This window comes from Sylvia atricapilla, chromosome 1 (genome assembly GCF_009819655.1).
Source record: "Sylvia atricapilla isolate bSylAtr1 chromosome 1, bSylAtr1.pri, whole genome shotgun sequence".
Lineage (NCBI taxonomy): Eukaryota > Metazoa > Chordata > Aves > Passeriformes > Sylviidae > Sylvia > Sylvia atricapilla.
The window spans coordinates 21373751-21396922 of record NC_089140.1 but is presented as its reverse complement, the minus strand read 5'-3'; the positions used below and the strand labels follow the sequence as shown (position 1 = coordinate 21396922).

The 23172-nt window shown below is 38.6% G+C and overlaps 1 protein-coding gene across 3 annotated transcripts; it reads right to left on the bottom strand.

Annotated features, from left to right (window-relative positions):
- Positions 1-3942: 3942 nt before the first annotated feature.
- On the bottom strand, positions 3943-23146 carry CROT (carnitine O-octanoyltransferase). Of its 3 annotated transcripts, XM_066316894.1 has the most exons (17): positions 23080-23146; positions 22262-22470; positions 16242-16366; positions 15090-15271; positions 14788-14912; positions 14110-14218; positions 12540-12633; positions 12321-12446; positions 11782-11883; positions 11062-11145; positions 10851-10958; positions 10453-10583; positions 9023-9146; positions 7111-7189; positions 6235-6328; positions 5940-6059; positions 3943-4881 (listed from the first exon to the last, which is right to left on the bottom strand). In XM_066316894.1, the coding sequence occupies exons 2-17, from the start codon at positions 22374-22376 to the stop codon at positions 4761-4763; spliced, it is 1839 nt and encodes a 612-aa protein (XP_066172991.1). In that variant the 5' UTR covers positions 22377-22470; positions 23080-23146; the 3' UTR covers positions 3943-4760. The 3 variants fall into 3 exon arrangements, 2 of the variants coding, with proteins under 2 accessions (XP_066172991.1, XP_066172999.1); XM_066316902.1 differs by lacking the exons at positions 22262-22470; positions 23080-23146 and adding an exon at positions 17077-17205; XR_010743402.1 differs by lacking the exons at positions 3943-4881; positions 5940-6059; positions 6235-6328; ... (3 more) ...; positions 10851-10958; positions 11062-11145 and having other exon boundaries at positions 12321-12469.
- Between the last annotated feature and the right edge of the window lie 26 nt (positions 23147-23172).

Sequence of the window (23172 nt, the reverse complement as noted above, 5' to 3'; positions counted from 1 at the left end):
CCACTGCAAACTTTTTGAGGGTGCACTCAATCACACTATGTCATTAATGAAGATATTACATAACACTGGTGCAAATACAGACCCCTGAGGGGCACCACTGGTCTCTGATTCCCAACAAGACTCTGAGCCCTTGACCACTGCTCTCTTGGATGTGTCCATCCAACCAATTTCTTATCCACTTAACAGTCCTCTTATCAAATCCATATCTTTCCAATTTAGAGAGAAGAATGTTCTGGGGGCATGTCTCAGAGGCCTTACAGAAGCCCAAATAAATGACAGCTGTAGCCCTTCCCTTGTCCATTGATGTAGCCCCCCCGCCCCATCCTAGAAGGCCACTAGACTGGCTACCAGGAAGCATTCCTTCACTGAGAGGGTTGTTGAGCATTGGAACAGGCTTCTAAGGGAAGTGGTTGAGTCCTCAATCCTGAAAGTGTTCAAAACAAATGTGGGTGTGAGACTGATGCATGGTTTAGTGGTGAAAATGGCAGTGCTGATTACACGGTTGAACTCAATGACCTCAGATATCTTTTCCAGCCTTATCTATTCTTGTGTTTCTTACTTGTAGATTGTCTAAGGATTTATTCTGCTTCTTATATAGAAGCAGTGATGTGGAAAGAAGGATTTACTAACTGTATGGGTAGAGTTAAGTTTTTTGAGGTTAGCTCCCTTATTTAGAGCTTCGAGGCTTTTCCTTCTTACTGATTTGGAGGTTGAGTCATGTTTGCCGTTTTCTACATTTACAGTAAGGGCTGACGATTCACAAGCCTAGAGGTGTTCTGTCACACATTAAAATAAGAAGTTAGAAAGGTTTCTTTATAGAAGAACATGCGTTAAAGAAAAGAAACATATTCTCCTTTACATAAGAAAAAATGCATAACACTGTGTGTAATTATTCATGAAGTTTTGCCAAATTAGTAACCTTGTTGAGTACATTCTAATGCATTGAAATATGCCAGTTATTTCATAGCCACATTATTTACAGCTGATTATCATCTCACACCAACTGCCTTGGAGAGTATTTGTAAGAGTTACATGATTGTTAAGGGATGACCTGAATATCTGGTTTTGGCAGACTGTATTAATCAAAACAATTTTTTGCAGATCATCAGTTTCTGGCAATATTTAAAACATGTCTTTCCATAACAATTCAGCAAAATGTTTCACTCTCAGTATATCAAGCAAACTTGAAGGAAAACAAGTCTCAGGCATCTATTTTTAGCTCTAGGTAGAAATCTACTTTTTTAAAAGTGAGGGCCTTCCTGGAATACTGCCTATCGAGAAATGCCATCTTCACACATCAGAGGTAAAAATAAACTACTCTCATTGAAAGGCAGTGCAGAAATGACAGTTAAAAAAGAGTAAATTAATTTCATGCCTTCTTTATGAGCAGCACGATTTGTCATATACTTATCTAATGAATCAAGTAGCTCTTCGTACAGACCATGAGCAACAATTCAGAGCAGTACAGACACTATGAGGAGCTTCTGTGAAGGCAGTGGGATTCCACAGTGCACGAGTCTGACGTGAGTGACAGAAAGTGAGAAAGAACTGAACTTCAATTCCACATACTGACTGGTTTTCTAGACATATCTAGTGATATATTCATATATCCAGTGGAGAAAGTTTAATTTTCTTCTCCTACAAAATGAGTACTTTGAAACTAAATAAGCTGCAGTGAATTTAGTACTTAATGAATATACTTTACAAAACTGACTTCCAAGATACTTCACATATTGAGTTTTGATTTGCTAGATTCCTGACCAAGACTAAAACAACTGCTGCTACTATAAGACTCGCTGTTGATACTAACTATCTAAAAGTAGATAATCTTAACATTTGGGAGCATTAAGAAAATTACGGTATGAGCTTCCTCTAGTTTTCCATCACTATTGGGTACCTAGCGTAATTAATAACTTTTGAGAACTTCTATTTTTCTTCTGTGCAAAAGAGGAAGATTTTCAAAGATAGAAAATGAATAGGGGTTAGATGCCAAACTGCTGTATGAGCCAGGAAAATGTGTCTCTACGTTTTTTAGGAATGAACAGTGGTTCTCCTTCACGTGTTTTAAATGACCCGGGGTTTGGAATTTCTCCTTTAGGAGTTTGGATAAACTCCCGAGTTTCAAAAAATGCTGAGAATATACCCTGTGAAAGATTCTTTATGAGCAAGCTCCAAATCACTGATTGCTTTTGACAATGTTTTGACAATGTTTTGATTGGAACAGCTGCTGTATTAGTTTTTAATTCACCTTTTGGTTTTTCCTTTGTGCAGACTGTCAGGAACTGTCAGATAAAGACAATAAAGGTCATACATGGGTCATGATAGTTCACCACCACTCCACCACCCAAAATGCAGATAAGATTGCTGTGGTTCAGAGTGCAAGGTTGTAGAGCAAGAGAATCAGCAGCAGCTCTAGACTGAAAAGGGATCTACTCTTCTCTGGTCAATGTTCAAAGTGGGACCTGAAATGCAGGAGTGTGGATAGTACCAGCTGCTGAAGTGCAGCTATACAGCAGGTTCAGTCTTTTAGATAAAGACTGATAAGGATGTTTCAATACATGTGGTTTTGGTACAATCCCATAAATGGTTTCCTTAAAACTTGTAACTAATAAATAACTGAAGTACATTTGCTTTAAGCACCCAACCCTCTTCCACCAGCACAAAATTCAGAGTTACTCAAATTAAAGAGTACAAAGCAGTCCTAAAAAGGTCTCACTGACTTGCCAAACTGAAAGTAAAGGACTGGGTGGAGAGCTCCAGGCACCGAGATCAGCTCTGCAGCACAGAGCATCTGTGCTCATGGAGAAGGGCACAAAAACAGGGAGGCTTTGAGGGCAGAGGCACTGGAGACAAAATGCTTTAAACAACAAGGAAATTAATACCACATTCATGAATTCATGCATCCATAGCACGTAACAAGCACCTCTAACAACTCACAGAATTTAAATTTGTTCTTCCTGGATACTCTTCTGGCTTCAGTTGCCCTAGGCAAGACTCAGACTGTGTCAGTTGAACAGGAAATTCTGGTTATGCTGGTGATTGAATGCCATTTTCTCGATGATTCACTTTCTGAAAAAGTTGCCCTTTTTCTGCATTTCTGTCAGGATTTTTATGTTCCCAGAAATCTTCAGAAAGGCAGGAGTAGGTGTATGGAAAATAAATGCAAATAAATGCAAAATTACACCATTCATCAGACTTTAGGCTGTTTTGAATGAATGTTCAAAGTAAATGGTCCTTATCACAACTGCAATCAAGTTTACTACACCAGTTGAGGGGTGAAAGGTTGTAACTATTAGACAGAATTTATTAAAATAAATCATAAAAATAATCACACATAGCTTGTTCCAAAATTCTCATCTATCTCACAGAAATCACAGCATCATAGACAAAAGGCTTCACTGGCCATGAGATTTCAGAACGCCATTTAGCTCTGAAAAAGAGGGTGGGTTAGTATAAGCATTGCAGAAGAGTGATGGATTCTTTCTCTATATGAGTTTTGGAAGATCTCAAACTACTAAATGGTTGTCAGATGTGATTGAGATGAGACATACAGGTAGATCAGTAAAGGCAAGGAAGACAAAGGCTGAAATGAGGAGACCATTTTTTGAAGCAATAAGACACAGTGTAACACACCCTGCACTGCAGAAAAGTGTCAGGCATTGAGAGAGGAAATCAAAAGGGGAACTGTTCTTGCTATTTGGACAAATAACATGCAACAGAGCTTCCAGAGGGTAGAGAGACTGGTTCCATGTTAGCTGAAAATCGAGTTGTTTCTGTAAAGGACATAAAAGTACTTTATCTCTCTGAAATTCTAAAAGCTAGAGAAAAAACAATGGATACTTCAGAATCTCTGTTTCAAACTCACCTGTCACCAAGATCATCTCTCTCACAATGCTGCTACCCTACGTTAAACAGTCCAGCCATAAATTAATTAAGACAAGGTTGATTTTTAGAAAATTTTATTTCTGTAACAGGAAAATACAAAGTTGCTCAGAGGAATCAAGTATTAAAATTCTGAGAACCATATCAAACTGTATTCAGTGCTTACTTTTATTGTGCATTATTAGTGTAAAGCAGCAGATATTCACAGTTCACCAGAGAATGGAAACTGACAAATTTGGAACTCATGCTGCCTTCTGTTTTTATTATTGAGTGATTCTTTTTCAAAATACTTAGAACTGTAGTGCTCTCATACTACAAATGTAGTGGGAACATCCCCATTCGTTGACACAACATTTATTTGGTATAATCCTGATGGCCAAAAGTGAAAGGTAACTTATAAAATACTACATAACCTGATGGTTAAACCCTCCAGTTTTATTAACCACTCTGAATAGGAGGCATAATCACATAAGAAGATAGTGTGATTACTTTTAAGTACACAGTTAAGTGCTCCATTGGCATAAACACTATCAGTAGACTAGAAACTATTCTACACGTGACTACTATGGTCATAAATACACGTCCTCTCATCAATTTTCCACTCTAACATCCCATCCCTAAGTATGTTTGCATTGTTCTGGCATATTTTAATATTGCATAGTTCTACACAGGTAAGATACTACTGCTTGCATTGCTGTTGCAAATGGCTACATTATTCTTAAATGGGTACTGTTACCACAGTAAATCTCATAAAAATAGATACATGTCACATAAATCATTGAATGTCTTGAATTTAACAGTACTCTTGAGTAGCATTTCATTTTTAAGTACTACACACAACTTTGAGCTTGCAAAAGCCTCTTACATCATTACCAAGCTTACAGCTGAGCTGTAATTGTTAACTGCAGCACGTCATGAAAACACTGGAACAGAGTTCTGCACAGCACTTCTGCATCAGTCTCTGGACAGGATTTCCAAGAAGAACAGCTAGTAATGATCCTACCAACATAGAAAACAGTGAAGTCACCGTGCTTAATTGTCAAGGTCTAGGACTAAGTCACACGAATCGTCCTGAAATGTGGAATTATTGACATAAATTCTGAAGTAAAAATTGTCACATAAACATATCGTCTCAACACTAAAACAGGACTCAGATCCTCAGTGCTCTCAGTAAGCAATAATGTTGACAGTCCTTGAAATCAGATACTTTGATTTAAATACCTGTTACTTCATACACACTGACACAACTTTTCTGCTTGTATTTGAAAATGCTGTGAGTTATATTTCTTCTTTTTCTGCTATTAGTTTAAGGTTTTAGGCACTTCTTTTCTATTTATCTAATAAAAGGTACATCTTGATCTAGGTTCTGTTCATTTAAAGAGAGCCATAGATCAAAGTATGAATGCCTTGTATTCCCAAACTGATCTGAATGGGCACACAGCCCCTGCCTAGCTTTAGGAAAAAGTCATTTCAATTACACCTAAGCTAGCAATTTATCTCTACACATTCTAACCAAAGTAGTTTTATATTTCATAAAAAAGCAGTAATTTTTGCCCATAACACCAGTTAAGCCAAAATTGGATCTTTTCAAATCATATGATTTTTGGAGAAGTGAACCCAAATGTTTTAGCCTCTCCTGTCAAAAGGTCTGGTTTGAGTCAAGATGTGTGTCACTGCCAAGAATGATGGGCAGTGTGCTCACCTGTCCTCTTATCTACTCTAGCTCAGACAAGAAACACCTTTACATGTTACAAATGATCCCTAAAATGGCAGCCTATTTTTAAGTCCTTTTGTTGCTCCCTTCTTTCATCTTCCCTGCTCTTTATTTCTGCTTATTGTCAGTATCTTGGTGCTCACTTGCCCTCCACCACTTGCTCCTCACACATGTGCTTTCCCAGAATGCCAATGCTTCTATTCTCATGTACCTCACTTCTCAAACTCTTCTGACACAGACAGATGTATTTCTTTGGTATTTTCCTTTCCTCACTCTAGCTGTTAGCTGCCTTTTCCTCTGTGACAAATGCAGAGCTATATCCAAAATGAAATTATATCCTTACCTGTCATCTCTAATTGAATAAAAAAAGCCATAGCCATGTTGTACCATAGGGACTGCAGATCCACTAAACCTAGTGTAGCCAGTCAGACTAGTTGAAAGGACAAAATTCCCACCTCCTCCACTGTGAAACAACACAAAACAAAAGCAGCACTTTTGAAAATAATTTAAAACAAAGTGAGTTTTACAGAACAGTTATTTTGTTGTAGAGATCAAGACATCAGCACACATAAGGCCAGTGTAACAAAGGCCTTGCCATCAAGACATACAACTTCCCATGGGGCAAGGAGATGTCTTACCTGGCTGTGAAGGCCTTATCCCCATACAGTTCTGGAACTGGCAGTCCTTGCTCCTGTGCTATGAGCAGGAGACCCAGAAGGTGACGATCAAAGCCTGTCAAATAAATGCAAATACTGAATCATTAACAGCAGCATTCCCAGTTTTTCTGCATCTTCTGGTCTGGATAGCTGAGAGCTCAAACAGCTGAAAGACAGATAAACAACAGCATCATATTGCAGCATCCAAAAACATCTGCCACATATTTGATCTAAGAGACATTAAAAACTTTCAACTTGCAGCACTGAGCTCAAAATCAAATGACTTAAGTAATAAAGACACAGCATGGTTCCCATGGAAAACAAAACCCAACAAAACTCCCACTTCAGTCAAGGAAGAAGAGTTCCTCACAGTGGAAGCAGCCCATGGGCAATTATGTCAACACAGCAAAAAGTTCTTCAGGGCCATGACTGCTCTGAATTGTGATAACACACCAAAAACGCTGAAGAGATTATGAAGTTCATCAGGTTCATTTCCCAGCTACTCTTCTTATTCACAGAACAGTGTACAGCACTAACACAGCTGGATTAGAATCTCACCCAAATCTGTGATCACCACCACTTTTCAGCCAAGCACATATTTGACTGGAAGATAGTCCAAAGTAATTTTTAGCTGGACAGAAAAACTGAATAAATATTCCAAGTGAACATATTTTTGGGGTGTAGTGATGGGTGCAAGAACTAGGTTTTAGTTCTTTTCCCCAAAATTAAAGTATAAAAGGTTAAGGGTTAGTTTTTATTCAGGCTAAAAATCAGGAGATAGAGAAAACGTACTAGCATGCACTGATATTCTGTTTTCACCCACATGAAAAAGACACAAAATTTTTGATCCCAGAATACCTTTTCCATTTTCACATTCTTTCCTCATTTTATTGTGCTTTGCAAATGCCTTATGCATCAGTTGTAGCCGTTGATAATTCTGTAAAGTAGGGCAGAGACAGGATTAAAAAAAAAGAAAAAAGAAAAATAAATAGAAAAATCAATCCAAATGAGTAACACATCAGCAATCACAGAACAGCAGGTTTTTCCCTTGTATAGTTTCTAACAATTTCAGAGAGAAGAAAATGGAGACACTTGAAAGGTAGATTAGAACCTCTCCCAAACCCAAATTCCCTTTTCAGGAAAATGTGGTTATTTGTTTCCTGTATCTCTGTTCTCTTACTCAGAATACTTTTCAACTGAACAATATTCTAAATCTCATTCTCTTTCCTAAATAATCTGAAACAATGGAAAGGAACCAGTGTGAACTAGAGTGATCAAACCCAAAAGCCTTCTACAATAACATTTATTCAGATGGACACTAGCTCCTACTAGGTGCATTCCCAAATTTTCTCTGCTGATTGTCAATTCTGCCCAACATTATGATTTTTTCAAGTTTATATTAAAACTTATATATTAAAGTCAGAGAGAATACAAATAACATGTTTTTTGTAAAAGAGGCCTTGAGAAACACTCCTCGATGCTCAAAATCTTGGCTTCCAAGACCTTAGATCTTGATAGCACTTTGACTACTTAAGAAGCACAATTTATCCTTTTATTCATCACACAAGAGGCTGCAGTCTTGTGAAACAAGGACATCAGCCACTCGATTAGGATAAAAATCAAGCTAACAAGCTGACAAGACACAATAGAAAATTTAAGACAAAAGGATTATTTCAAAACATCTGACTTTAAGGTCTTAAAAATTACATAAAGGCAGACTTTTAAGCATGTTAATTTCAATACTACTGAACAGATTTTTTAAGCTGCAAGACTTAGTATTAAAACAAAACAAAACAATAGGGAGATATTTGGAGATACTATTTAACATTACAAAGAGAAAAAGGCTACAGTTAGTGTTGAAAGTAGTAGTAGTAGTAATCACAGAAGCCTGACAATTGGTTAGAATGTAACTGAGGAACAGGGAAATAATAGGAATCTATATTTGGAATGGGAAAGCAGATTTGGAAGGTGGCCAGAAAACTGAGTTTTAAAACTGCAGTACATGCTAAAAGAAGCCAGTGAAGACTAGGAAAATGTGCTCTTAATGGCCAGAATTATTAATCACATATGCCTTCTGACAGCCGTCTTCCTCTATGTTTTTCAGATGCATTAATAATATAGAACCTTTGATTTTTCTAAAGATGTGTTGCCCTTTGTCTCAAGAACCTTCTCCTTGCTTAATTTCTCAGGCTCTGAGAAATGTACAGTGAGGGCAAGAGTAAGAGCTTTAGCTGAGCTCTTGCTTGGCAAGCAAGGCATGACCTGCTTTGCCAGCCAAGCACCAGAGGGTAGTTGCTGGGAAAAGAAAAGGTGTCTGGTTCAGCTACTCAGAGACAAACTCCAGAATACACCCCTGTTACCACTAGGACATAAACACCTTTCAATTTTGCTCTCAGATGCAACTATTAGATAAACATTTCCTGATTTCACTTAAAAATTAAAACAACAGCACAACTGCACAGCAGAATACTTTGGTTCCAGCCCAATAACTTTTTGAGGTGTGAAATAAATCAGTGTGAATGTAATTTGAGACAGTTACATTCTTGAACCCAAAAAGCGAATAGCACAGAAAATGAAGCCAGCCCACACATGACAGCACATCTCAATCACAATGACCAGAATCAGAGCTCAAGCAACCCAATATTTGAAATTTGTCTCCACGGAAAGGCGACAACTCCCATCAATAAGACAACAGAAAAACAAGTTTGAAGTGGTTCAGATGACAGGCCTCCTAAACACATAGTAATTAAAATAGGATTTCAGTATTTACACTGTCAGAAGGATCCAGCATGGACTTGCACCATTCCACTGCTTCCACAGTACATGGCCTTATGGTCTCTGTGCGGCCATGATAGAAACGTCTGGTCATCGCAGTTTCGTAACAGCAGCCCGGACTAAGAACAAAAATTAGGGAAGAGTGTCTCATTAACTTAAGAAAACTATTTTCTATCTCAAAGACTAAAGAAGTCCTGCAAAAGATCTTGCACATCTAGCTCAGTTATAAGTATCAGAAACCCATTAGTTTTCTTTAAGTTATAAGGCTGAAAAAGAGCCACAAAGCAAATTTATGTGCTTTTATGGGACAGATGACAAAAAAAGTGCCAGTACTATAATCATACCTTGAAAAGATGGCATTGCCATGGATATTCTCTGCAGACTACAGAATCTACCAGCCTCTAGCAAAAATAGCTACACAAGCTAATTACACAAGCTCCAGTTTCACTGTATACTTCCACCTACACCATCCAAACCCTCATAAATTAAGAGATACATTTAAAGTAAGCAATGTGTTCCAAAGCATTTAAAGGGAAAAGGTCAAAACCTTTTCTGCTGCATACTGACAGCCATCCAACTTTGACATGAAGTAACTCCAGCTCTATGACAGTCTACTTAATATGAAATATATTTGCATGTTTACAACAGACCAAGGCTATTTTAGTCAGATAATTAATGCCCTTGTGTTCAGCAAACCAAGATCTACCAACCTTTGTTATGATGAGTTACCTCTCACCAGTGACTAAACATCACACAACTATGATGAAACCGTCCTCCTTCTGAAGCAAGCAATACTCTGCTGGTCAGTAATGACTTACACAAGCCATAATGAGTGCTACTTACCAAACAGAAATTTGAGAACACCAATAACAAGAAGAATGACAACTTTTAATCAATAATACAGAATTAAATGCCACATCCAAAAATGTAGAGGCGGGCACTTGAAGGGTCACTATCTCCATCTCTATTATTCTGCCCAAACCTTCACATCCAATACTGCTAAAGAAAATGAGACACTGAAGTTTCTGAGGCTTTTTACAGGCTTAGAAGACTAAACAACTTATTGATGGCTGCCACATGCTACAGACAAAACTCTTTTTTTACATTTGAGCAACTCTTTGACATCAGAGAACCCTGACCCACTGTGCACTTCGTTTGCCCAAGTGTTGCCTTTGTAGGCCCAAGTTCAAGTTTCCACAGACCGTGTTCTACCATCCATTCCGTAATATGTAGATGTATCATCCCTATGGGTACAAGAACACAATTCTTCTGAAGCAGGCATGGCTCTATGCAACTGTTACTGTAAAAATCCCTTAGTTCTGCATTCTTACATTCTCATGGCAAATTATACAGTAATGTTGCAAAGACACTACACTCTTCTACTTAAGAAACTAGTTTTTTATTCCTAATCTGGTATTTTCGTACCGTCCATGGCATTTGTAATAAGCCAGCTGAAGGGCAAGTTGCACAAATGTATCGGGATGAAGTTTCCTCTTTCTAATCAATGCTTTGCCAAAGGATGTGAAGGCATAAGTCACCAGCTGCAAGTCAGATACCTGTCATGTCAAAGGAGGAAAACCAACAGAAGTCAAGAAGTATCACAACTTTCCATTGTAATAACTGGTCCATTGTAAATAAAACAAATGCAACATAAACCCAATGTAACTAACTTAACCATGGCATTAAATTCAACAATTAATCAGTAACATATTAATTCCTGTTCTCCAGCATGACAAAAACATGTAAATAAACTAAAACATGTAAATAGAATGAAAAAAACCCTAGTATCAGTAACAACTAAGAGAACCAGGAGTAAATTTCACCTTCTTGTAATACAATTCTTTAGTACGTCCAATTTCATTTATAATTTTTGGATCCACTGTGAATACAAGTTCCTCTGGCTGCGGAATATCCCTCACATTATCTGATCCCTGGGAAGATGAAGACAGAAAGAAAGACACAAAACCAGAAAATGTTATCCATAAGAAAAGACATGTTAACCGATAAGCTTGAAAGTTTATAAAGGATAGATACCTTCCATCTTCCCTCATTTTCAATGATCTTCTTTTCAGCATAGGATAACATGGTAATTAAAGCCATGGCATCAAAAGGAGAATGCTAGAATCAGATAAGAGGACATATTATATTACTCTGCATAACAGCAAGAAGATCAAACTCTTTTGCTTTTTTCCCTATCCTGCTCTTTTTCCTGCAGACCAACAGCTTAACTGCACAGAACTATTTTATAGTTCTGCAATAAAATACTTATTTTATTGCAGAATTTAAGTCCAAGCACCCATTTTAACTGCTCTGTAGCTGGACAGGGAGGCACAATTTACTACTGCCATGAAAAGGCAGATTTAAGGAAAAATATAAGCCCCTCTAGCCATGCAATTATGAGTTTAAAATAAGTTAAAAAAAAACCCCAGCTGTTCAAATGGATACATCAAACAAAGAGTTAATTTTAAGCATTCTTGTGCAGTTTATTTTTTCCTTTGGAATTCCTCATCAAATACTTTCAGAAATAAGATTATGACTTCAGATCCCACTGTTAATTAAAGTATGGTGTAATAGCAAACACCATGAGAGAGCAAGAACATGAGAAAGCAGGCTGCTTTTGGAAACTTACCAGGCCATGTAAGTGCCAGGTAAACAAGGCCATACTAAAGACTAACACATTAAGCACTTAAAATAATACTCTGAATAGGGAAATTCAGTAAATAAATACTCAGAAGATGGAAAAAAAAACCTTACATCACAGAATGCACTGCAGGTTCCATTGGCAAAGAATATGCTATTGTAGGATTTATCTCCCCAGCGTGCAGTTGGATCACCTGTCAGCCCCAGCCTCGTAAGCTAAAGCAGAAGAAACATACTGTGAAGTCTACAAAACACCAAGAACACTGCTAAGCTTTGTAAGTTAAACCTAGTCTTAATGAAGATGGCAAGACTCCCTGACAGATGACATTTTCATCCAGCTCAAGATGAAACATAATTATAGGGTCAAGTTATTAATTAGAAGTGTGATAAAATTAATGACTATATCCTTGAAGACCCTGGAGGATAGATGGCTAAAAAGTTATGAAGGTAGATTTCAGCCATTCCCATTTCCAATGTCCTAACAATTTAAACTATTTAAGTTTTCCTATGGATCAAAAAAGCACATTTTTTGCATAATTATCTGCTTCATTTTTACTGTTCTGAAAGAGCAAGAGGTGCTACTTCTCTATATATGCAAGAGAAATTTTTATGTGAAGATGATCAGATATGAATTATCAAAAATTCTTAGCTACCTCGGTGTAATCCTCGGGAGTTGCATGGGGACTAGAATCATCAAGCCCAACCACAAACAAACTTCTCTGAATTTTTTCCAGAAGAGTTAAGTTCTTTGGATCAAGATGAATCAAATATTCCCGTAACTGGAAGGCATAAAAAGACAAAGCTAAGTGAAATAATGTTTTTCCAGTGATCACAATGCTTTTCCCAGGAACTAGCTGCTGAAGTAGTCCTACCTCTGCCCATTTGGTCCTTTCGTTGCTTGTTAGGGCTGCCAGTCCTGGTCCATCTGGTTCACTACAGCATCTCTCCTGTATATATGCAAGTTGCCTTTAAGAAGATTTCAAAAACTGAAGTTAACAACAGATGGAGAGAAGGTAAAAGTCACCTTGTGTCTCTCTCTTTTTTGCCAAGCAGGAATTTTGTTTCCACAGTCAGAAGCCAACGTGAATTTTCAAGAAACATGAATCAAGTACCCTAGATGCTAAGGACAATTGAAGACCTACTCAGTTTTCAGTCACTCAGCACCTACAAGCCCAGTACAAACACACACAAACAATCGTAGTGCTAAAGCATTATTACACACTCAATTTAGAAATAGATTTAAGACTTCAACAGCGCAGGTTGAGACTTTTCAGAGCAGCAGACATCTGCCATATTGCACCTTTACAGCTTTTACAGCAACTCATCACATACAGGGCAAACCTTCCCCTCAAGATAAACCTTAAAACAGAACACTAGCTACAGTACATCCTGAATGTAGAGTATGAGTATACAAGAGCAATTCTCTTCCTATCTTTTCCTTTAGAAGAACAATTAACAGAGGGTGAGTTTTTATTTGCAAATTCAGTTTTTCACATGCTGTTCTCGATGTTAAAGAAACTCCATAAATTACAGGCACTTTATCTGGTCTGTTCTTTGTTCTGGCACTCTTGCCTATTAAATTTCACTACTGATCATTAGTTACATAGTATCAAAAATATAAGACATCCATTATGAGGTTAGAAAAATAAAGCCAAACAAAAAAAGCCCCACCAAACCAAACTCAACCTGCTCTTCCTATAGACAACAGATTCAGGGGGTTTTGTCTTTATTCCAAGAGTTCATTTCTTTGTTATTGGCTTGACTTAACAGGTACAACCACAAAAATTAGAAATGCATATGTAAAAATATTAGGTATTAAAGTACCAGACTATTTTAAAAATGTGATTTTTAACTTCTCTAATTTGGTTTGTCTTGCCTGAGGAAGTTGGCCATCCACTTTTTGCCAATTTTAATTACAAGCCTTCCGTTGTGCATTATAAGCAGCACTTTGACAATTGCATTAAGCTATTCCCCGGCAAAATTAACAACCCTTCTTTAGTAAGAAGATGTGACTGATTTGGGATCTATATGCAAGACACTTACATTGAACTCTCCTGTTACATACAGATGTAGTTTCAGCATATTAGAGTGCTTCAACTTTAATAATGATTAAGTGGCAATGCAGATTGTACATGGAAGCAATGATGATAGCTGTAATCCTACTAACTCCATGTATAGAAAGCACAAAAAATGGTTATTTCCTACTGAAGTATCTTCTTTCAGGCATTTTGTATGATGCTCAACAGATGTATTACAATAGTATATGGAAAGAAATTGCCAACCGGGGAACAAGGATTTACTCAAATCTGAACCTTTCAGCTAAAGGAGAAGCTGTAGTCTCTCACACCTAATTCTTTGGGGTCAAGGGAATGGAAAAAAAAAGCACCTCTTTGGTATGTAGATTAAATAAGACAGCTAATTTAAAATAAACATTTTGAAAACCTGAAAATCTCTGGAGGAGTCAGCATGCTGCCTTCATGCATAGCATCAAATGCAAATACCCGACCTCGACACAGGACTATCAAGTGAGATGGACATTCACCTTCAGCCTCTGAAATGAAAAAACGAATAAATGAAAAACCAACCTTGGGGAATAATGCAACAGACACAGAAAAAACTCAGCAAGCCCTACAGACTCTTTTTTGTTCAATTCTGCAAACTTGAAGATATTTTAAAAGCCAACAGAAGTCACCCATAACTCTCACTGTTATGAACTACTTGAAGTCATTATCTACTAGCAAATCTCATTTATTTGGGTCTTGTAGGCAGGAACTCCCTCTGCTGAAAGGAGTGTTCTCTGCTGAATCCACAAATACTTATAACACACAGAATTTGTCTTTCATCAATTCTTAATGCTGGCATGCTTATTATAGGCATCAGGCTGGTAACACACAATTTAAACAGAGCTTTCTTTTACTCTTATTCAATAAGGACTAAATATTAGACCCTAAAAGGTATTTGTAGATGAGATGCCCTCTTTGCTTCATTATATAAGCACTCTACAACCAGTAGCTGATTAGCCCTCAAGAAAGCAAGAATTTTATGGTTAAACCGACCACTCCTTTAGCATATTAATAAAAATCACTTGCTTGTATTAACCCCAAATTTTCATTTGTTTACCAGTTTTAAAATAACTGCCAAGACAGTCTCTGGTACGTCCAGGAATTTTGCAAGTGCAGAAGAGCATTCGAAATTGGTTCATGTCCAGAACTGTATTCCCAGATCTCTCTATGGCAACCTTCTCTCTGTAGTAACAAACACAGAAACATCAAGCAAGAGAAATTACAATGATGGAATTAAATTAAGGTAAGACAAACCTGTCTATTATGGCAAAGAATGCATGCCAATGCATGACATAAACACACATACGCAATTAATAGATAACAGACCATCAATATTTAGGATCAGTTATTTTTTCTTACGTTCGTAATAGATCCCAGTATTTCAGGGTGTGCCATATATTTACACATGCTCTGTCTATCTGAGTGCCCTCTTTTGGTGGCCAGCAGTGTTCAATATAGGGACCAGGGCCTCCCATATTACAGTGTATTTGTGTTGAGATGCGAAGATCAAGATAAGCCACATTCAGCCACCAGTCCTCCAGCTGAAATGAAAAACATTTAACATCAGAACTTATGCTATTCATTAATTCTTTAATAATTATGTGACTGTTCAATGGTCTTTTTACTTTTTTAATTTTAATTTTTTTAATTTATTTTTATTTTAATACTCTGAATAGTAGGTCCTATATAACACAGGGCAGGGCAGTGATTCAAAACTAACTACTGAAGATACATTTAGCTCTTCTGTTTTCAAGCTTGAAATAAAATTCAGTGCTGCTTAAGAATATTAAACTGTAAATTATACTCTTTCTTCCCCTAATATTCATCATCCTAAACTCTTGCAGATGTCAGTTGTGGCTGCTGTGAATATCACAGACTACTCCATGAAGAATAGAAGGAAACTAGATTTGTGTTGGGAAGGGATCTGAGAGAGAACAGTTCATAATATGCATTTTCTGACACCATCTGAAAATCTCCACTCTGGAGTATGTTTTCTTAGGATTTAGAAAGTCCTTATGAATTCCACTTGGCAGAATGACTTTCCTTGTATCTCCTTCTCTGCTGAAAGACAACCTTAAAATGCTACCATGGGAAGAAAAAGAAAGAAACCAAACTCTGGATTCCAGGGTTGTTTTTTTTTTTTTTTGTTGGGGTGGTTTGTTATTGTTGGTTTTGTTTTTTGGTTTTGCTTTGCTTTGGGTTTTTTTTACAGGGTGGAGAGAGAAGGGACAGATGTCATAGGAGAGACTGACAGATAAAGCATTCAAAATCTGGCAGCTTTAAATTTCAGTAAGTGAGCTCTCTTAGCCACTCAGCATTGAGAAGACCAAATGACACATATGTAAGTGAATGGGTTCACATCCACAGGTCAAGTGGCTGATGTAAGGAAGATTTGAAGATTAAAAAAAGTGAAATTATTCTTTGAGTTACATCCTGAATAACCAACTTTCCACAAGCTGAATTAAGATTTCTTACACTGAATTACAATTTCTTACATATCTAAATACGCACCCAATTCCTTCTTGTTTTAGCTCTTTCCAGTAATTTCTGATGCAACTCTTTTCCAATGCCATTTTCAAATTTTTTAACTATATCCTCGGTTCTTTGATATTCTTCTTGACTTAGAAATGGCTTCACTGTAAAAAGAAAGTGTTTTTATTTTAAGGACAACTGTAGCCTAAGATTTATTCCAAGACTCAGATATCCACAGTCAAGGCAGTAAATGAGAATTATTTTTTCTAAAACAAGTATTTGAAGGGAAAACACCTTTTAAACACCTCTCAAAAACCTGTAAATAAATTAGTATATTCTAACAAAACATAAATACATACTTGTAAATAAATACAGATGATAACAGACTACAGTAATTTCTGAAAACCTGAAATATTTAACAGATAACTAAATCAAATATATTTACATCTGTAAATACTATGGAGTTCTTCCAAGTAATGAAATTAACAGGAATTTTTTTTTGTAAATTAACTCATTGACCATACATGTCTGCCACCCTACTGCATCAGCTACAAGCTACTTGCCTATATTTTCAAGTTATGGCCTACAAGCAACTTGCCCATCAATTCTCATTCACTGTCCCTGTGTTATATCCATCTTTGACTGATAGCAAATGCAGTTATCGGTAGACAGTTTTTCTGGTTTTAAATCCCTTTGGATTTCTCTCAGTGATGTGCATTATATGCCAAAATCCTCCACAAATATCTACAAAACTGGTGATTATTTTAATCTAAACATTCCTTAAAGACTTTTTACCATGAAATCTATGTTCAGTAACAGGCACTGCTGATGCCATTTTTCATGCAGGTACATCTTATTTTTTTCCTATACTCACCTGGTGTATAATGTATTTTCTGTTATACTTAGATTGTGAAGTTGGTGGGAAACAGAATGAAGGGTTGTATGTGAGGTGTGTTTCTGGTGATTCAATGCCTACACAATGAGGTCGAAGTAATTTTTGAGGCTGCTGGATACTACCACTAGTTAATTTCTTGTTTGCCTTGGTATAGGTAACCCTGTAATGGACTCATAGCTGTTAAGAACCAATGAAAGATACACAATTACAAAAATTTAAACAAGTATTGCATCATCTCTCATCTATCTTTTGCAAGCAGCAACTGAGTTTCAGCAGGGCAGTCTCAAATACTTAGTTAACCTGAGTATTAAAACTTCATCTTGCTGCAATCACGCCTGCTTGCCTGCAACCTCTACTTTTCTCCACAAATCTAGAGATAATCTTGTCCAACACTTCATCTCTGTAGGTCAGTTGCAGCAAGTTGCTTAGGACTGTGTTGGGGTTTAAGTATCTCCAAGGATGAAGACTCTACAACCACCTTGGTAGCAACTTGTTCACTGCTTGACCACTGTTGCAACAAGAGGGGTTTTCTTATGTTTAAAAGGAATTTCTTGTATTTTAATTTGTGCCCATCACCACTTATTCTGTCACTGAAAACTACTATGATGTCTGCCTCAATCTTATTTACTCCTCCACAAGTAATCACATGTATTGCAAAGATCTGAATAATCCTAGCTTTCCCTGACTCTTCTCATATATCAGATAATCCAATACCTTAATCCCTCTCACTGCCCCTCTCTGGGCCCACTTCAGTATGTCCATATCTTGCTGGTACAGGGAGCCCAGAAACAGACACAGAACTGCAGATATGTCCTCCCCAGCACTGAACCAAGGGAAAGGATCACTTCTCTGTACCTGCTGGCAATGTCCCTTCAATAAGGAGCCCCAAAGACTACTAACAAGCCTTGCTGCAAGGCCACATGCTGGTTCATGCTCAACCAGAGCATGTGCACCTCATGTCTACCAGACCCCAGGGGCTCTTCTCTATCCAGGCACGAGGCCACAGCTTGTGCTGCTGTGGCAAGTTATTCTCTCCTGGGTGAATGACTTGGCATGTCACTGTATTTGTTGAGCTTCCTGAGGCTCCTGTTAGCCTGTTCCTCCAGCCTATCAAGCTCTCTCTGATGGCATAACAACCACCTGGTGTATCAGCTACTCATTCCAGCTTTGGAAGCTCCAAAACTCAGAGTACACTCTGCTCCATCATCACTAATGACCATATTAAAAAATACTGGACCCCTGGAGTACACCATCAGAGACTGGCCTACAACTGGCATATGTGTTGCTGATCACAAACCTTTGAGCCCAGAAGATGATACAGTTTCCAGCCCATCTGACTGTCCTCTACCTAGTCCATACTTAATTAGTTCATCTATGAAGATTGTTTTAAAAAGCTTTTGATGTGCCAGAAGCCTTGCTAAAGTAAATATAAACAATATCCATTCTTCTTCCTTCATCCAGCAAGACAGTCACCTCATCGTAAAAGGCTACCATGTTGGTCAAGTAAAATTTCCTCTTCAGAAACCCATGCTGCCTATTCCAAATCACCTTCTTGTCCTTCATATGCTCAGAAATGGTTTTTATGATTATTTGCCAGGGATTCTGGGAATTAAAGCAAGATCGATCAGCCTGTGGTTACCGAAATCTTTCTTGTCCTTCCTGAAGACAACAGTAACATCTGCTTTCTTCCTTTCCTCAGGAACCTTCACCAGTAATCATGATCTTTTAAAGATTATCAGAAGTGGCCTCCCAAAGACAAAGACCAGCTCCCTCAGCACTCACACCCCAATAGGACCAATGTAGCTTTTCATATCTAATCTGTTTAGTGCTGATCTTCTTCCATCAAGAGTAAGTCATCCTTGCTCCTCTTCAAAATAATTCAGTTTTAATCCTAATTATATAAGGCATTTCAGTATTTTGCACTACCTGTCCTAAAGTGAAAAAAAAGGATTCATTTTCAGATACATCCTCATGGTACTCTACAACAAAAATGCAATCCCTAGTGGTATTTTTTTTTCTATTCCACCGGACAAACATGGAGAGTAAGGGCCAAATATTACCTACAAATGTGGTTTTTGAACACATCCAAACAACCTAAGGCAGCAGAGAGAACATATACATTCAAGTATTACCATACAATACTTGTGTTTAAATTGCACTGGGATCTCCAAAAATTCCAGTATAACACCATCACAACTGGAAAGGTTACCAGCATTCCTCTTACACCTCCACCACAGGTGATCAGCTATGAACATTCAGGCAGTGACTACCACATCTAGATGCAGCTTGAATTGCACACTATCAGTTGTAAACACAAATGAAAAAAGAAATAACAGCAACAGAGCCATTCACCTTTACCCTTTTGCAGACTACAGTTTCACCCTGAAGTTGAAAGCCATCCCTGATTGATAGTAGTCCAACACTCAGGTTTGAGTGATGGAAATGACCTTATTATCACATACTATTGAAAGAGAGGATGATTACCCTCTGTTATTATTCAGGTTACAAAGTCCTTACAGAGCAGTATTTACACAGAAAATGAAAAACAAGCAAAATTATTTGTTCATGTCTCAATTCATAGAATCATTTCGCCTAGAAAAGACCTGCCATTAATTTAGTCAAACCATTAAAGAGATGACTAAGGTTGTAAGGGGACTGGGATGCACAGTGAGATGAGGCTGAGAACTGTGTTTGCTGAGCTTATGAAGAGAATGCAAAGGGAATACCTTGCTGTCCTCTTCAACTCAACGGAAAGTCACGGTTGAAGATAAAGCATAGTTCCTCTCGGAGACACAAAGAATTAGGATAATAGAAAATGAAATAAAGGCGGAATACAGAAAATTTTTGACATGGAAAATGTGAAGTTTTTGGGGTCATTGCTGTTTTTGGTTGGTTGGTTGTTTTTACTCCCTCTCCCACAATCAGGAAGGGTGATCAAACACCAGAACAGGTTACAATCAAAGTAGTTGCAAGTAAAAAACCCTGGCTAAGCAAGGCCTGAGCAATAAGCTGTAGTTGGACCAGCTTTGAGGAGGAATTTGGTCCCAATGAACTCTTCCAACCTACATGATTCTATGACTACAGGACCTTTTTCCACTTAAAAACTATTTAATCAGACATAGAAGCAGCACTGTTAAAGAGTAGAACTTGGCCCTTTTCTCACCAGAGTTCAGTGAAACTTCTGCATTTCTCCAGCCCACATTTCTTGTCTTTCTTTCTCATTAGGAGTTCAGCTCTGCCCATGAATAAGCAGTATCCCATGAAAGACACCTTCAGCTGCATAGTTAAGGAACTCTCTGGTAAGCTGGAAGTCTGAGTTTTCATACTTTCATGCTGAGTCTATGTTTCTGAGTCTCAGCCTCTGGGCTGGAAGGCTAAACAAATGGCTATGGCCACCTTCTCTGCTCAAGGCTTACTTTTAAAACCATGTTACTCCTTAAAGAAGAGGTAGCAACTGCAAAGCCTTAAATAAAGCATATTCTGTAAAGCCTTAAATGAGGCATATTCTGACATATACTTAGTCCAGCTTTTCTAGCTGGCTGGCTCTAAACTGACAAGCACTCTACCAGCAGGCCCAGTGACTAATGTCAAGTGCCCAAGTCCTCCTCCAACCAGTGAAAGAAGGTTTCCCAGGACTAATTTAAAGCTTCTGTGAAGAATCATTTGGAGGTTCTGAATTATTTTTCTGAAGCACTTCTTTTCCTTCACTCGTACTTACAAATTAAAATGACAAGCGTAAGCAATGAAATTCACAGAGATATGTCTAGAACTGTGCTCTGCACACTTTGACTTTAATATATTTGTACAAGGGAAGACTGTGGCAGATGCTGGGCAAACTTTTCTCCACCACCAATGAGACTAAAGAGCAACAGTGATCAAAATTATAGAATGACTTTGCACATGGAACAGTAAGCAGCAACTAACTTCAGCGTGAAAAAGGAAGGGACATGTGATAAGGTATTTATGAAAAGAGCTCAGAATCACAAAACAAGTGCAAACAAATTCACCATCAGGTTTTCTCACTCCATGAGAGAATTAGCTAGGAGAGTCAGCTAGGTTTACAAAACTAAACAGCAATTTTGTTATTGTACGTTCTACTCTTGCAGCGAAACTTTAGTTAATCTGCAGATTAACAGCATTAAATGACAGCAAAAAGACAGTGCATTATTTTAGGTATACATACACACACAACATTTTTGCTCAAAACCCAACAATTCAATATTCTGCACCAAAAAAATGAAGATGTAAGGAACACCAAAGCAGACCACTTCTAGTACTCAGAATAAATGGGAACTCAGAGTTAACTTCAAGAATTTTACTTTGGAAAAGGGAAAAAATTGCTGTAGCATGCTTCTGCTAAGGAAAGAACTCCAAGTCTTACTTTGTTAGCATTTGTGTAATACCTGTAAGATAGTAAGATACAAAGTAGATGTTCCAGAAAAAAACTCCATGTCTCAGAGTTCTGAAAATTACTGGAGAAATAGAGAAAAGTAATCTCAAGATACTCCATAATGTATTCTTTCTATTCCCAATATATAATAAAGAACTAACCAGTCCTTTCTTCTTTATAAACAAAAGTAGACACGCATGCACTGATGTTGTTTCCAAAACTTTACTGTGATAGTCTTTAGAATAGTCAACACGTCAAGGCAGAAAGTGTCCGAGCTAAATTATGTAAAAATGCTCACCACTGCTTTTCCCTATTACTGTATAGTTACTAAGTGTTCTTTCTCACCAATATTAAGTATGAAAAGTTTTAAATAACTTGCCTTTTTTAAAAAATCCCGGATAAACACAGTTATAAAAAGCAATTATGTGAACCAAAATTTGTAAGTGAAGAGTCTTTCACCAGTACCAGGGTTTTTTGCTTGTTTGTTTTTACAAGGGAAAAAAAAAATCCACTCTCAAAGTAAAAAGTTAACCTTCCCACATGCCAAATCCACTTGAGGCAATTAGGGATAAAATAGAAACTTTTACTCAAGTTGTGCTGGGCACTTAATTTCCAGTTTTGAGCCTGAAAAAGACCTTTGGCACTGAAAGCTTGTCTGTATGCCACGCCTCAATTACATTACAAGCTGTCTCTACAATCACTTAGCAAACACCTTCAGATTAGCCTGGTTACAACAGCACATGACATGCTATCATTACAACATGAAGTCATTACCTGCATCAAGATATTTACTCAAAGATTCATCAAGAGGAGGTACTGGCAGGGAAGGCAGAGAATCTTGGTACTGAAAGGTCCGCTCCTCTGAGGATTCAAGCACTTGCTTTTCCATGTTGCAGATTTGCAGCACAACCCAATAGAGTATTCACGAAGCCCACGTTCGATGACGAATCTCCCCACACTGTTCTCTCCCCTGCTCCGGCCTCCTGCCATTTACACGGTGAAAGACAGATATCAGGAAACCTTCCCCGACAAAAGCACGAACGGACGGCTTCTTGTTGGCTTGCAGCCACGAGAGGCAGACACACACAACAGGGGGAAACGATGACCAGGCGGCTATTGATGCTTTCCCAGCATGTCGCGATTAACCAGCTCAAGGAGTCGCTTTCTCTCCCAAGGAGTAGCCAGTCAGTCCTGGGACACCCGCCCGAGACTAGAGGATACCTGGCGAAGGGGAAATCAGCCCCTGGCCCAGCTGGCGGCCCCTCCTCGCCCCCTCACAGATCCTTCTCCCCAAGGCCCCCGCCCGAGCCCCGACCCCAGCGCTCCCCGGGCCGGGCCAGGCTGAGCCGAGCCGGGCCGAGCCGAGCCGGGCCGAGCCGAGCCGGGCGCGAAGCCCGCAACAGCACAGCAGAGTTTACAGCGGCCCAGGGCCCGCGTGGAGGAAAGCCCAGAGAGCCCCGGGCGGACGGGGCCTGGCTGTAAGGAGACAGCCAAACCGAGCCGAGCCCACCTCTCTGCCCCGCCGCTGCGCACTCCCGAGGAATGAGGCTGGTGGGAACCACAACCCACACCACTCCCGAACCCCTGCCCACCTCCCCGGCCGCCGCCCTCCCTTCTGCCCCACTTCCCAGCGGCGCCGGAAGCGGCGCGGGGCGGGGCGGGAGGGGAGCGGCCTCGCCGGCCCC